The 15,008-nt window shown below is 48.2% G+C and overlaps 3 protein-coding genes across 3 annotated transcripts; 2 read left to right on the top strand and 1 right to left on the bottom strand.

The window, feature by feature from the left end:
* The first annotated feature begins 5,732 nt into the window (after positions 1-5,732).
* Positions 5,733-6,893, top strand: LOC112088035. Its single transcript, XM_024158188.1, has one exon. It carries the CDS (start codon positions 5,733-5,735, stop codon positions 6,891-6,893), a length of 1,161 nt encoding a protein of 386 aa, XP_024013956.1.
* A 521-nt stretch (positions 6,894-7,414) lies between these two features.
* LOC112088034 lies at positions 7,415-9,151 on the top strand. Its single transcript, XM_024158186.1, has 2 exons — positions 7,415-7,756; positions 7,823-9,151. Exons 1-2 carry the CDS (start codon positions 7,415-7,417, stop codon positions 9,149-9,151), a joined length of 1,671 nt encoding a protein of 556 aa, XP_024013954.1.
* A 2,373-nt stretch (positions 9,152-11,524) lies between these two features.
* On the bottom strand, positions 11,525-14,120 carry LOC112088033 (uncharacterized protein At3g60930, chloroplastic-like). The gene is made up of 5 exons (XM_024158185.1): positions 13,232-14,120; positions 12,919-13,139; positions 12,369-12,776; positions 12,235-12,295; positions 11,525-12,201 (listed from the first exon to the last, which is right to left on the bottom strand). The coding sequence occupies exons 1-5, from the start codon at positions 14,118-14,120 to the stop codon at positions 11,525-11,527; spliced, it is 2,256 nt and encodes a 751-aa protein (XP_024013953.1).
* Between the last annotated feature and the right edge of the window lie 888 nt (positions 14,121-15,008).

Below are 15,008 nucleotides of genomic sequence, written 5' to 3'. Positions count from 1 at the left end.
TCTTTATCGTCCTTGTCTTCTCCGAATTAGGCTTCATCTTTTTCATTCAGTTTTTCTTCTTCATATTATTATCTCGTATTTTTCCTCTTCCTTATCTGCTTCGTCTTCATTTACTCATACTTTTTATCTTTGCATTTACCTTCTTTCTGATATATATTTTTGTTCTTATTTTTCATCGTCTCTGACTTTTTTTTACCATATTTATATTTTGGACGTTCTTTTTTTTTTCTCCAATTGTTTCTCCGTTTCGTCCCATCCTCTTCTCCTTAATATTATGTGTCTTACTTGAATTCTTATATTCTTCTGATTTTTCTTAGTTGCTCTCCTTATCTTCACTTTCTTCTACTTCATCTACATCATCTTCTCATTTTCTTATTCTTCTATTTCATTTTCTTCATGACCGTTTTTTTTTTTGTCTCTAACTTTTCCAACTTCTTATTCCTATTCTTCTGATTTTTTTTATCTTTTTCAACTTTCAGATGTTTTTATCTTAATCCTTCTTCTATTATTTAGGCTATCCATTTTTTTATTTTTCTTCCAGGTTTTATATGTTTTTTTCTTTGTCTTTGTCTTCATCCTCGTCTATTCCTGCATTGTCTCAGATGAAGGCATGCAATTGATCAGTTTCCTTCATCTAGCAAATCTCAACGACTGAAATATTTAATTTTCTCCTTAAATGGTCACGTGAAAGACACTTATAAATGTCTTACTTTGAACGAAGTTCTCATTGACATCATTAATTCTTACACAATAAAAATGACATAAAAGACAAATCCATAACACCGAATAGAAGGTTCTGATGAATATATTAAAAAGATATCTAAAACATAATCAGAAATAGAACATATAATGGATATTCAAGAATCGACAGAGGGAAAGATCAAGTGTTTGATGCAGTTCAAACATGCGCAGGATTCGCCAATGCCTTTGTCCTGAGAAGAATCTTAAAAAACACACGCAAAGCATGCGAAGAGGACCATTTACTCGCTTCATAAAACCCTGCAATAAACTCATCATCATCTTCAGATACCAATCCTATAGCGTAGCAAGCATCTTTGAATGTTGAATATTGAACACCGTTGACGGTCCTAAGATCAGAAAAACAAAACACCCCTCTTTTCATCTTCTGCAAAAGTCTCAGGTAATAAAGTTCACCAGATGATAATGGACAACACTGTAAGAGAAAGACTTGCAAAGTTTGAGATAAACGGCGTCTCCATTGTGCTTGCTCACGATCCCCAACCCACTCCATAGGGAATTGAGGATATGTCAACTCCCTTGCTTCAGGATGAAGACGATTACATTCCATCCAAGCTTCCAGTTTACTCTTCTTGTCCAAACCAGGCATTTCCTCATCATCTGAGAACGAATGCGGTGGTGGAAGGAGGTGCACATGTAGGAATGGAACCCCTAATCAATGTTAATAATATATATATATCAAATATAAATGATCGAGTGTTTTAATTAATTAAAATACGAAAGCTTAAGATAGGTGCTGATAAATAATCAATACCAGTCGAAGACATATTCCAGCACGAATATATGATGAAACACTGACTAAGAGTATCCTGAAAAACATACGGAGTCACGGGATGAGCAAGAACAATATAGCTGATAACACCGTATTTTGACCACTTTTATGGATCGTTTTGAAATAATTTTTCTATGTTTTTAACTGCTTTTAAGTACTTTTATCACATTTTTCTAGTATTTGTAGTTCCAAGACTCTTTTCAGGTAACTTAGGGAAAAGCTTAACAAAATGGATAGAAAATCAGATTTCAGCTCATAGTCAAACCGTCAGAAGTTCACTCCTGATTGAAGGCCTTCTCACCGTCTGATCCAGCTCAAATTTGGAGACCTTAAAGATGGAAGTATCAGCTTTCCAGTGCACTTTACAGCTTGGCAATCCAACGGTTCAATCAAAAGATACGCGAAGAGCAAGATGTCCCGTAAACCAGCCGGCAAGCACTTCCACCCGCGGCCAACAAGCAATTTCCCGCGGTCAGGAGCATCCCGACCGCGGCAAACCACTCATTCCCCGCGGTCAGAGCCCTCCCGACCGCGGCCATCAACCTCCGAGCCTAAAAAGCCCATTTCTGAAGCCCACATTTGGAGAAACCCTAAGTGACGTCCAGAGAGGTCTTGAGCACTATAAATACATGTCTTAGGAACCCTAAATGGGAGAAGAACGGATCACCACCGAAATATTTACTTCATACTTTTATTGTTTTTGCTTTAACTTTTAGGGAGAGAGAGATTTGTTCTCTTGAACCCTTGTTCTTTCTTTTTCAATTTCGGTTTCTATTCTATATCTTAATATTATGTCTTTGATTTCGTTCATTATGTCTGAGTAGTTTTATTGTTGGGATTAAGGGATTTTCGATGGGGATTTATATGTTCGATGAGGATTCCATGAGCTTTTGAGCCGAATCTTAGAACTTTTTCTTCTGAATTCGTTTTTACTGCATGAGAGTAGCGTCATGAACTACAATCTGATCCAGATGCTTGGTGACACGAAAGTGTTCATCAGGTATCATATCTAGTTTGGGAGAGCAAAACAAACATAGGAGTGGAAACCTACCTATGGGCGATTTGTGAATTAGGACGAGTCTTAAACATAATGCATCTCTTCTCTTCCAGGGCCAGAGTGGAAACCTACTGGTCAGGGTTGAGAGAGATAGTTGTCTATGATCACGACAGTGGCGTATTCATACGTCTGTGACTCCAGTTCAAAAAGTTTAAGCTAAGATCTTATCAATTTTACTCTCTAGCAATGTTTTGAATCGTTCGTACCCCTGAGACAACTTCCCTGAAGCCCAACGCTTTCTTCTCCATTGATTTACACTGATTTTCTTTAAAGCTTTAGTTTAATATTGCCTTTCCTTTTTAGTTCATTTTCATTTAAGCATTAGAATATCCGTTTTTATTATTTTTAGTTATTTTCGTTAAGTTTAGTTATTACGCCATTAAATTCCCGTATTCTCTTTTAATATTTCGTTTTTACATTTTAAACACACTACCAAACCCCCACTAAACCGTTTTTGTTCTAGACTTCCTTACTTTAACTTATTTCAAAGGCTTTTTGCAGGAAAAGATCCTCCTTCCCTGTGGATTCGATCCCTAAGTACTACAATCGATCAGCTGTGCACTTGCGGCTATTGATTTCAATTAGGGTAAAACTTGACACCCACAACACACACCACATCAAGTTTTTGGCGCCGTTGCCGGGGAAGGCACGCGTTTTCTTTTCTGCAAAACCCCGAGAAAGGTTAGTAAATCGACTCTAGAACCCCCTTTTCTGCAACTTTCCATTTTTCGGTTATTTTGTTTCCATTTCAGAAGATATGGATCCTATGAAACGAAATTACTACTATGAGGGAGGTTTTTACAGCACTCCTCGAGCCACTCAACGCCGAGAAGCACAATGCATTCGTGATCCCTCCTCAATGGATCAGAATTCAATTCCGAACCATCACAAAAGAGGACATCGCAGGCACTACAAATCAATTCGCGAAGGTTTAGAGGAAAAAGGATTCTGCTGGGAGACCCTAACAACTTACAATGCCCACAGAGATTTTTATGATCCTCTATTTGATGAAGATATGTCGTCTGTCTCCCAAACCGATGTTGGGGTCGGTTTTCACCCCACGTAGATAAGACCATCTCAAAATGACTAAGTATGGAAGAAAGACAAGCGGGAGAGCCGTTCTCACCAAGTGGGAGAGCCGTTCTCACCAAGACAAGTGGGAGAGCCGTTCTCACCAAGTGGGAGAGCCGTGAAGATAGACCAGTAGGGAGAGCCGTGAGGAAAAGAGAGATGGGCCGAGCCGTATCACAAGAAATGGGCCGAGCCCCTCTCCAACACGCCTGGGCCGAGCCGCGTTTCGGTGAGGTGGACCAGCTCACGTCTCCACTCAAATGGCAAATGTCCCGAGCCGTGGAGAAGCTTAGATGGGCCGAGCCGTGGAGAAGCTTAGATGGGCCGAGCCGCGGCAAACGTAATAGAGAGCCACCTGTTGATACGGGATGAGTTGAAAGCACTGATGAGGAAATGCTTCGTCCCTAGTTACCTTCATAGGGAAATATTCCGAAAATCTCTCCCGAGATTCTCGGCTAGGCGGTTCAGAGAGTTAGTATAAATAGACGATGTATACAATTCATTCTGTAACTTTTTGCAACCCCGAGAAATAAGACCTACACACTTTCATAGCAATAAAAACCTTCTCTCGATCTTACTGTTCTTGCGATAAACCCTAGAAGTTTCCGGTCCCTTAAGTTTTTCCTTAACAAATTTTTGGTTGTGCGAGTTTTGGCTCACACAATTTGGCGCTGTCTGTGGGGACTCGAAACTTTCTTACTCTAAATCGACGAGACTTTAAGATCCGAAGAACATGGCGAGCAACACCCCCGATGATAACAACAACAACACCGGTAACGGCGCGGAGAAGGACGCTCCGGCATCGGGCACGACGACGGCAACGATCGAAACCCAGGAGGAGATGCGAAACATGATGGTTGCGTTGATGAAAAAAATCGACGAACAGGATAAAAGAAACGAGGCGATTACAGAGAGGCTCGACGCGATGGCGGCTGAGCGACTGCACCCAACTTGGAGAGCCGAAATTCCCGACCCGATGGATGGAATCTGGAGACGCTTCGATTTCTCGACACCTGTAGAAGCCTCAGGGAGCGGCGCGAGAAACCCCTCGGCTCCTCCAATGTCTCGTCTCCTCGACGAACAGACCCCCGCGGCGACCCGAGTCAACATAACCGAGCCGCCCCCTCTCCGCTGAAACTCGAGGCGACGAGCTGGCGAAGAAAGAAACGATGCGATTGACATAGACGCCCAGCAGAACGACGGAACCACGAATCTGCAACAAACCGGCTCGGCTCACCGAATAAGTCAAGAAGAGCTCGCCTCGGCACTAAACGGCATCCGAACTGACGAAGTCTCCGATCCGACCCGCGGCGACAATCCAACCGAGGAGGAAGAAAACCTCCAATGGATCGAGCAGGCAGAGCGCGAGGACGAGCCGAGGAGCGGGAGCGACCTCCCCAATCAAAGGGAATGACTCACGCACAAACTCTTGAACTCAAAGAGCTGCGAGCCTCGATGGCTCGGACGGTAGCTGAAATACGCGCCACGAAATCGACCGAATGCTTGAAGAAACTCAGAGAACCCCATTCACTGCAAGATTCACGGAGGCCAAGATCCCCGAGCCGGGGAAGGTGAGAATCCCGTTCTACGAAGGAACAACCGACCCGAAGGCACACATCACAGCGTTTCGGATTGTCGCCGAGCCTTCACAAAGAACGCCGCTAAACTCACCGAGCGCGAAATAGATGCCGGATACTGCCTGCTATTCGTGGAGCATCTCAAGGGAGCCGCACTCGAGTGGTTTTCGAGGCAGGAACGAAATTCAATCGGCAATTTTCAACAGCTCTCCGCTTTGTTCCTTAAACAATACTCGATGTTTATGGATAGAGGAACATCTGATGCCGACCTGTGGACATTATCCCAAGGACCGAACGAACCGCTTCGGGATTACATGGCAAGATTCAAGGCAGTCGTATCCAAAATAGAAGGGATAAGCGACAAGGCTGCGCTCGAGGCTCTGAAGCGATCTTTGTGGTACAAATCCGAGTTTCGACGGGAGATGGCTCTCAACACGCGCAAACAATCCAAGACGCTTTGCACCGATCATCAGACTTCGTCGTAAACAAGGAGGAAATGAAAAACTTGGACGAGCAGTACGAAGCAACGAAAGCAGCAATCCGAAGCTCAATTTTGCCGCGCCCCGCGAAGAAGGGCAACCCATCGAGCAACACAACAACGCAGAGCTCGGATGAACCTAGAAGCGAAGGCGCCCATAATTATCAGGTAGGCACCGAACGCGGAAGAGGAGAGCCGCGCAACAACACTTGGGTGAGAAAGTCCGCCAACTACGACAAGAAGGCTTTCTGCGAGTATCACCAGACCTACGGGTATTCGACGGCTCAATGCCGAACTTTAGGAGAAAAGCTCGCAGCAAAGATGGCAGCGGGAGAGCTCCAAAACGCGGTCAGCTTCAAAGACCTCGTCCCTAACGAACAACAAGAGAGAGCCGAGCCGAGCGGTGCGGCGGAACCCGCGAATCCTCCCCGACGAGGCGATAACCCCAAGCGTGACAGGAGAGGCGAACCTGAAGAGCGACCCGAGCCGAGGCAAAGGATCATTATGATCATGGGTGGATCCCAATACTACCAAGATACCGTATCCTCCATCAAAGCCAATCAGCGTCGAGCCGAAGCGAAGGAGAATTGGACAGAACCAACCGACATACCAAACACAATGATCTCCTTCGCCGAGGAGGAAACGTCAGGAATCGATCGACCTCATAACGATCCGTTGGTGATTGAGTTAACGATCAGTGATTATGACGTAGCAAGGGTGCTCATCGATACTGGAAGCTCGGTGAACGTCATCTTCAGGGAAACACTCAGAAGAATGGGAATCGACCTCTCCGAGGTTGAAGCAATCCCCAAACCTCTAACCGGATTTTCAGGAGAAACGACGATGACTATGGGAACGATCAGGCTTCCTGTGGTAGCTGGCGGAGTCACTAAAATCGTCGAATTCTGCGTCACCGATCACCCAGCAATATACAATGTGATTATGGGAACTCCGTGGATCAATGGGATGAGGGCGGTACCCTCTACCTATCATCTCTGCCTCAAATTCCCAACCCCGGCAGGTGTTAAAACGATATGGGGGAGTCAGAAGGAGTCACGAATGTGCTGCCTAGCCGAGCATAAGCTAAGGAACCCCGTCACCGACGCTCGAGCAGACATCGACCACAAAAAGATGAAGACAGACCGAGAGCCCGCAAACCAGCTCTCGAAATTCTTATAGCAATTACAGATCGCGGAGAGCCGCGAAACACGCGCCGAGCCAGCATGCGATGCAGTGGACTCGGTATGTATAGATGAGGCGCGCCCAGAGCGATGCGTCGAAATAGGAACAAAACTGGAAGAGCCTCTGAGAAGCGAACTCCTTTCCCTCCTCAAGGAAAACATCAACACTTTCGCCTGGACAGCAGAAGATATGCCAGGCATAAGCATCGACGTGACCTGTCATGAGCTGAATGTGGATCCGACCTTTAAACCAGTAAAGCAGAAAAGAAGGAAGCTCGGCCCCGAACGAGCTAAAGAAGTTAACGACAAAGTCGAAAGGTTACTCAAAGTAGGATCAATCGCCGATGCCAAATATCCGGACTGGCTCACAAATCCGGTGGTCGTGAAGAAGAAGAACGGCAAGTGGCGAGTATGTGTGGATTTTACCGACCTCAACAAGGCGTGCCCAAAAGACACTTTCCCTTGCCACACATAGACCGGCTCGTCGAAGCCACTGCAGGGAATAGACTGTTAACATTGATGGACGCGTTCTCCGGCTACAATCAGATCCTAATGCATCCTGATGATCGAGAAAAAATGGCATTCATAACTGATCGCGGGATATACTGCTACAAAGTCATGCCGTTCGGGTTCAAGAACGCAGGAACAACGTATCAACGGCTCGTCAATAAAATGTTCGCGGCTCAGCTTGGAAAAACTATGGAAGTATACATCGACGACATGTTAGTCAAATCACTCAACGAGGAAGACCAAGTCGCGCATCTACGAGAATGCTTCGAACAATTGAACAAGCACAACATGAAACTAAACCCGGCAAAGTGCAGGTTCGCGGTCACCTCGGGAGAATTCCTCGGCTATCTGGTAACTCACCGAGGTAGAAGCAAATCCCAAGCAGATCAAAGCTTTAATTGAGATGCCCTCTCCAAGGACAAAGCACGAAGTGCAGAGGCTCACAGGAAGAGTCGCCGCGCTAAACAGGAATTGAAGAATTATCTGGCGAGCCCACCAATCTTAGCAAAACCAGTCGAAGGAGAGCCGCTCTTCCTCTACATCGCAGTGTCTGCTACAGCTGTAAGCGGAGTCCTTATCAGAGAAGAACGATCCGAGCAAAAGCCCATTTTCTACATCAGCCAGATATTGACCGACGCCGAGACTCGCTACCCCCAGATCGAGAAGGTCGCCCTAGCCGTCGTAGTCTCGGCTCGGAAACTGCTCCCGTACTTTCAATCACATTCAATTTTTGTGCTCGCTACGCTTCCACTGCGCTCGATCCTACACAGCCCTAGCCAATCCGGTCGGCTCGCCAAGTGGGCCATAGAGCTAAGCGAATACGACATCGAGTATTGGAACAGGTCGTCTGCAAAGTCACAGGTGCTCGCAGATTTCCTCATTGAACTTCCCGTCGAAGCAACAAACGAGCCGACTCTAGACGAAGTGTGGACGCTGCACGTCGACAGCTCGTCATCTAAACACGGCTCGGGAATAGGAATCCGCCTCACCTCTCCCACCGGAGAAATATTGGAGCAGTCTTTTCGCCTGAACTTCCACGCCTCGAACAACGAAGCGGAATACGAAGCACTGATCGCCGGCATACGACTAGCACAGAGAATTGGAGTTCGAAAGATAAGAACCTTTTGCGATTCACAGCTTGTAGCATGTCAGTTCAACGGAGAATACGAGGCGAAGGATGGACGAATGGGAGTTTACCTCAAAGTGGTCCGAGAGTTGGTGCGAAAATTCGATGAGTTCGAACTCACTCGCTTTCCCCGAGGAGAAAACACCTCGGCCGACGCATTGGCAGCACTCGCTTCGACCTCGGACCCAGACCTCCGACGAACGATCCCAGTCGAATTCATCGAACGTCCTAGCATCGAAGAGGTGGAAGGAGTTCGGCTGATAAATCCTCCTGAACAAGAACCAGAGGACGACGAAGCCGCTCCTATGGATGAAGACGCCTCACCGGCCGAGCCGGAGTACGGCTGCGACAAAGAATGGTTCGGAGCTATCCGAGTGTATATCGCCGATGGAGAGGTGCCAACCGACAAATGGGAAGCCCGCAAACTAAAAGCTCAGACCGCGCGGTATGTCCTCGTCGATGGCGGGGTGTTTAAGTGGAGATTTTCAAGACCTCTCATGACATGCGTCGAAGGACCGGAGGCAAGAAAGATCATGCACGAGGTGCACAGCGGCGCGTGCGGGAACCATTCCAGCGGAAGGTCGCTCGCTATCAAGATTAAACGGCACGGCTACTTCTGACCCACGATGGTCAAGGACTGCGAGAAATTTACAGCAAAGTGCGAGAAGTGTGAGCGGCACGCTCCAACAATTCATTAACCCACCGAGTTGCTCTCGTCAATTTCATCACCTTATCTGTTCATGAGATGGTCGATGGACATCGTCGGACCTCTACATCGCTCGAAGCAGAAGTGTTTCCTGCTCCTCCTCACGGATTACTTTTCCAAATGGGTCGAAACCGATTCCTATGCAAGCATAAAAGATGTTCAAGTCGAACACTTCGTCTGGAAAAATATCATCTGCCGACACGGGGTCCCCTACGAGATAGTCACCGACAACGGATCCCAGATTATCTCAACACGCTTCGAAGCCTTCTGCGAGAAGTGGAAAATCCGCCTCAGCAAATCTACGCCAAGATACCCTCAAGGGAACGGACAAGCCGAAGCAGCCAACAAGACGATCCTCGACGGTCTGAAAAAAAAGCTCGACGCCAAGAAGGGACGGTGGGCAGACGAACTCGAAGGAGTCATTTGGTCTCATCGAACAACTCCGCGCCGAGCCACCGGGGAACCTCCATTCGCTTTAGTCTACGGATCGGAGTGCGTAATTCCCCCCGAGGTGGATTTCCCAGGTATTCGACGAAGACTTCTACCAGCACAGGAGGGTTTGAACCACTTAATGATGCTAGATGAGCTCGACCTAATCAACGAAAAGCGCGACCAAGCCTTAATTCGAATACAGAACTATCAACAAGCAACGACGCGATACTACAACAAAAACGTTCATAGCCGAAGATTCAAAGCAGGGGAGCTCGTCCTCCGAAAGGTCTTCCAAAATACTGCCGAGAAGAACGCAGGAAAGCTGAGAGAAAATTGGGAAGGTCCTTACAAGGTCACAAAAATGGTTCGTCCAGGAGTCTACGAACTCGCGACACTAGCTGACGTGACGATTCCAAGATCATGGAACACAATGCATCTGAAGGAATACTATCATTAAGGATACAGCACGACCAACATGAACTACGGGACGGCTTGATCTCTGCAAAGGGTACGTAGGCAGCCCGTCCTCGGACGGGTTCAATTGTCCCCCCTCCTAAAAAGGGGGGGGGGGAGTGGGTACGTATACATACCTCTTTTAACTCTACAATTTTAGCTTGTGATAAACTTAGGAACATGGCCACTTTGGCACATTCTCAGTTCGTTTTGAATCATATACTTATTTCACGTTTGTTCATTATCGCTTCGGCTAGTTTCTCATTCTTTCTAAATCAGCAACTAATTGTAACAAGTTCGGATTTTTTAAATTCTTTCACCCATCACTTCGGCGAGTAATCATGACCTGGTTACCTCGGACCTTAATCGGTCCTCAGTCAGTTCGGCAAACTAAGCCACCGAACGCCTCGTCTCGTTGCTGTCCACAACGGGGCAACAAATACAAAGTTCTCTAAACGGACTTTTACCACCTTTCCTAGGACGAGGGTGCAAGTTACATCCTATACGGATAAAAATTAAGCGCGCTATACAAATATTAGACCAAAAACGTATCAGGTCGCCACGGTTTACTATCGCACACGAGAATATAAGCCGAGACTACATCGCTTTCTCTAAAACCGAAGTAAACTCCTAAAACCCGGACAAGCATAGTCATCCTCTCGGAAACGCCGGTCCATAGTCAGATTCAATGAGAATACCAAATCGTCTTTGGCTAACAAAAACGAAACGCCTCGTCGTCCTTATGGCTCGGCACCACACAAAGCTAAAACGCCTCGTCGTCCTTATGGCTCGGCACCACACAAAGCTAAAATGCCTCGTCGTCCTTACGGCTCGGCACCATACAAAGCCAAAACGCCTCGTCGTTTACACGGCTCGGCACCATGCAAAGCTAAAACGCCTCGTCGTTTACACGGCTCGGCACTATGCACAGCAAAAACGCCTCGTCGTTAAATACGGCTCGGCATTGCCAGCAAAAATTTGCCTCGACTTGATCACTTAAAAACTTTCCAGCACCACCTAAGAGATGTTCCACAAAACTAACTCCCAGCTCGGGATTAAGAATCCAAACGAGATCTTTAAATGACTCGACCCTTAGCCTGTATTTCTATCGACTTCGAAGAAATCGGCCAAAGAAGCAATCAAAATCATTTTCGACGCAGCAGTTTTCATCCTCGACAATTTTCTCTAAGCCAACGGTTCTCACAGAATTTTGCACAGATCGTTGAAAATAAAGTGCATCAAATCCTAAAACGGCTAAGGAAAAAAGAATATATCCATAAGCAAAAATAAATGGCGGGTGGATAAAGCCGTCCAGGCATCGGTTACACAAAAGAATTCAGAAAACAGATAAAAATCCTAAGTACAGAAGCATGAAAGACAAAACAGGGGAAAGCAGAGAGTATCACGCCGCGGACTGCATTTCACGCTCGGCGAGGAGGTTTGAGAGGACCGGCGTGCCCGCGTTCGATCCATTCGGATCTACGATGCCTAAGTTGGCCGCTGTTTCCTCGAGCGGCTCGTTGCCAAGGGTGGTGTCGACTGAGTCCGGCGATACGGGAGAGTAATACAGCTCGCCTTGAATCTCGGAAGCAATACGCTCGTACGCCTTGTCGTCGGCATACTCACTCTCCCAGCTTTTCAGCTTCGCCTCCGCGTCGCCAAGCATCGGGGCATCCGGCTTCTTCAGGTCGGCAATCATCGCAAGATTGCCCTTGATCTGCCCCAGATCGTTCTCGTCATTTTTGGCCTTCTCAAGCCTGACCAAACCCTCCTCCACCTTGGCAAGGCGTTCCTGAAACTTCGCCGTAAGCTCTCGCCTCGCCTCCTTTTTCGCCCTCTTGACCTTGGCATCGAACAAGGCGTCCTTGGCCTCGATACGCCTCTTCAGCATCGCCACCTCGGTGCTTTTAGCCCTCCTCGCCTCCTCGAGGCGAATGACCGAGGTGGAGACCTTGTCAACGTTGGCGCGCAGAATGATCTTCTCCTCTTCCAGCTTGGAAGCCCTGGCCACCGCCTCGTCCAGTTTCCCCTTTGCCGCCGCGGCTTCGGTCTGAGACTCTTCTAGCTTTGCCTCTGACGCTGCGGACTCATTTCAGGCCTTGGCCAAGCGACGTTCGACCCTAGACAGGTCCGCCTCGTATTCGGCCATCAGGTCATTAATGGCTGCGACAAACTGCAAAGAACAAAATCGCGTTAAAACACTTAGAAAAAATTTACGAAAATAAAGGAAAGCAAATAGAACGTACCTTGGTACCGCGCTGCGCCATCGCGCCATATGACCTCGGCCTCCTCAACTTTTCCGGAGGAGGAAGACGCGTGTTCGCGTTATTTACACACAAGAACATGATGGCGGAGGCGTCGGAGTCGTCGACGACCAACTTGCGCGCGGCGGGGTCCCCGGGCGTCGGTTTCCGCCTCTTCTTGGACGGCTCGTCCTTCTGAACAGCAACGCCCTTCCCCTTGTCAGCGGCCGAACGTTTCCGGATCGGGTCGTGTTTCTGAACGACCGAAGTCGGGGGCCTTGTCGACTTCGGGAGGGCTAAAATGGCGGAGTTTGAAGGAGTTTTGCTCCGCACCGCCGAATCATCCCCGGACGCTTCGGGAACAATTTCGCCCGGTTCCACCTCGGGCGCTGCATTTCTTAACCACCTCGGCTGTGTTGCCTTCTATGGCTCGGGTCATTTCGTCTCCTTCCCGGCTCGGGGGGTCGGGCTGAGGGATGGCCTCGGTTTACGCTGGAACCGCCTCGGTCTGAGCCTAAGCCGCCTCGGCAGCTCGTCTTGCGGCCACTTCTACCTCGCGCCTCTTCCTTTCTCTAAGAGCGATTATCACCATCTTGTCTCGGGTATCCTTTGAAGAACATGACGACGAAGAGCTGACGGGGACTCCGGCAAGGATGGCTCGCGCTTTTTCTACTCTTTCGAGGGTGAAGTTCTTTCTCCAATTAACCTTCCGCGCCGAAAGAGAGTCTCGAACAGTAAAGAGGTCGTCGGGAATCGGGGGAAGAAAGCACCGAACTGCAAAACAAAGCAGAAAAGGAAAAAATTTCAGAAAAGGAAGAGGATACCAAAAATAGTTCCGAGCCAAGGCAAAGCTTCAGGTCAACTACCAAGTGGTCCCCAAGCGGTCTTGGTTCTTTGAACACAATTCTCGCCGACCGACGCCTCGTTCACCAAGACGTAGAAGAAGCGTTCAGTCCAAAACTGATCCTTGCTGGGAAAACCGCCGATGATCCGTCGCTTCGCCTTGTTGGAAATATAGAATCTATTTCCCTTCGGAGCTTTCCTGACTTCCAGCAAGTTCAGCAGGTGATTCAGCTCGATATCAACTCCGCACTCGAAGCTTCGAACTAAGATGCCAATCATATGCCGTAATCCCCTTTGCATGATTTGCCCAATCGAGATCCCGTGTTTCCAGAGATATTCGAGGATCACTCCGGGGATCGGGAACCAGAGGAAGCAAAGCTCGAAGAACGCCTCGTACAGAGTGAAATGATTCTCTGGAGGGTTGTCGGCACGGTCACTCTTCTCTGGAACGACGAACTCCACCGCCTCGGATATCCCGAAGCGATGCCTCAACGCCTCGAGCGACTCAAGGGAGCAGAGCGTAGAGCCAGGCGGGTCAGGTTTTTGTCTCTTAACTCTTGGCCCTCGGCCAGATGTGGAAGCACCTCGGGACGCCATGAGACGTTCCAATTCAAGCTTCGCCTCGAAAAGGTCAAAGGGAAATGCCTCCTCCTCGGCCTTGAGTGCGGCGCGGTTAATGTCCTCATCAGGAATGGGATCCTGGGGACGGCTCGTCGAAACCGACGGCTCGCCATCCGGAGAGCCGACATCTGATGGGTTTGCATGGTTTGACGCTTCGTCAGATGAACGATTGGAGGGGCTCGGCGAAACAGATGCCTCAGAGGATTCTGCCGTACCTCTCGCCTCGGCATCTACGCGGCTCGGCTCGTAATGAAAAAGTGAATCCAACGGATCGTCGGAGCAGCTCGACATAATTTACGACTTGTACAAGAGTTACAGCACGACTCGGCGAGCCTCTACCGGAAAAAGATCTGGAACGGCGGAGACCTCGGAAACCCTAGCCGGAAAATAAATAAACTAGAGAGAGAAAGAAGAGAGAAGGGAGGGCTACCTTTAGTAAAAACGAGTGAGTCTGAAGATAATGAGGAAGAATGAAGGAGCTCACCCATTTATAGGAAAACCAAAGCGCATGAATTCCGCGTAAACCTCGGGAAACCTTCCAAACAGCGCGTGGAATCCGCAGTGAAATGGCTAGATCGAACTGCGTCGGTCGCACGCGCCAATAAATCAGGAATCTTCTCTCGGAAGACCAATAGTTGGGATATCCAAGTTTTCACCCGGTATCTCACCATAGTAAACGCCTCGTCGTTAACAAAACGGCACAGCATTAACTCTTTCTCTTGAAACGCCTCGTTGTTAACGAAACGGCTCGGCGTTAACTCTTGCTCTTGAAACGCCTCGTCGTTAACGAAACGGCACGGCATTAACTCTTGCTCTTGAAACGCCTCGTCGTTAACGAAACGGCACGGCATTAACTCTTGCTCTTGAAACGCCTCGTCATTAACGAAACGGCTCGGCGCTAACTCTTGCTCTTGAAACGCCTCGTCGTTAACGAAACGACTCGGCGCTAACTCTTGCTCTTGAAACGCCTCGTCGTTAATGAAATGGCTCGGCGCTAACTCTTGCTCTCGAAACGCCTCATCGTTAACGAAACGGCTCGGCATTAACTTTTCTCTCGGAACGCCTCGTCGTTAACGAAACGGCTCGGCACGAACTTCCTCTCGAGACGCCTCGTCGTTAACGAAACGGCTCGGCGTTAACTCCCTCTCTTAAAACGCTTCGTCGTTAATCAAAACGGCG

The sequence above is a fragment of the Eutrema salsugineum genome, unplaced genomic scaffold (genome assembly GCF_000478725.1).
Source record: "Eutrema salsugineum unplaced genomic scaffold, Eutsalg1_0 scaffold_15, whole genome shotgun sequence".
Lineage (NCBI taxonomy): Eukaryota > Viridiplantae > Streptophyta > Magnoliopsida > Brassicales > Brassicaceae > Eutrema > Eutrema salsugineum.
Note: the sequence above shows the minus strand (reverse complement) of the source record. Positions and strands in the feature narration are given on the sequence as shown.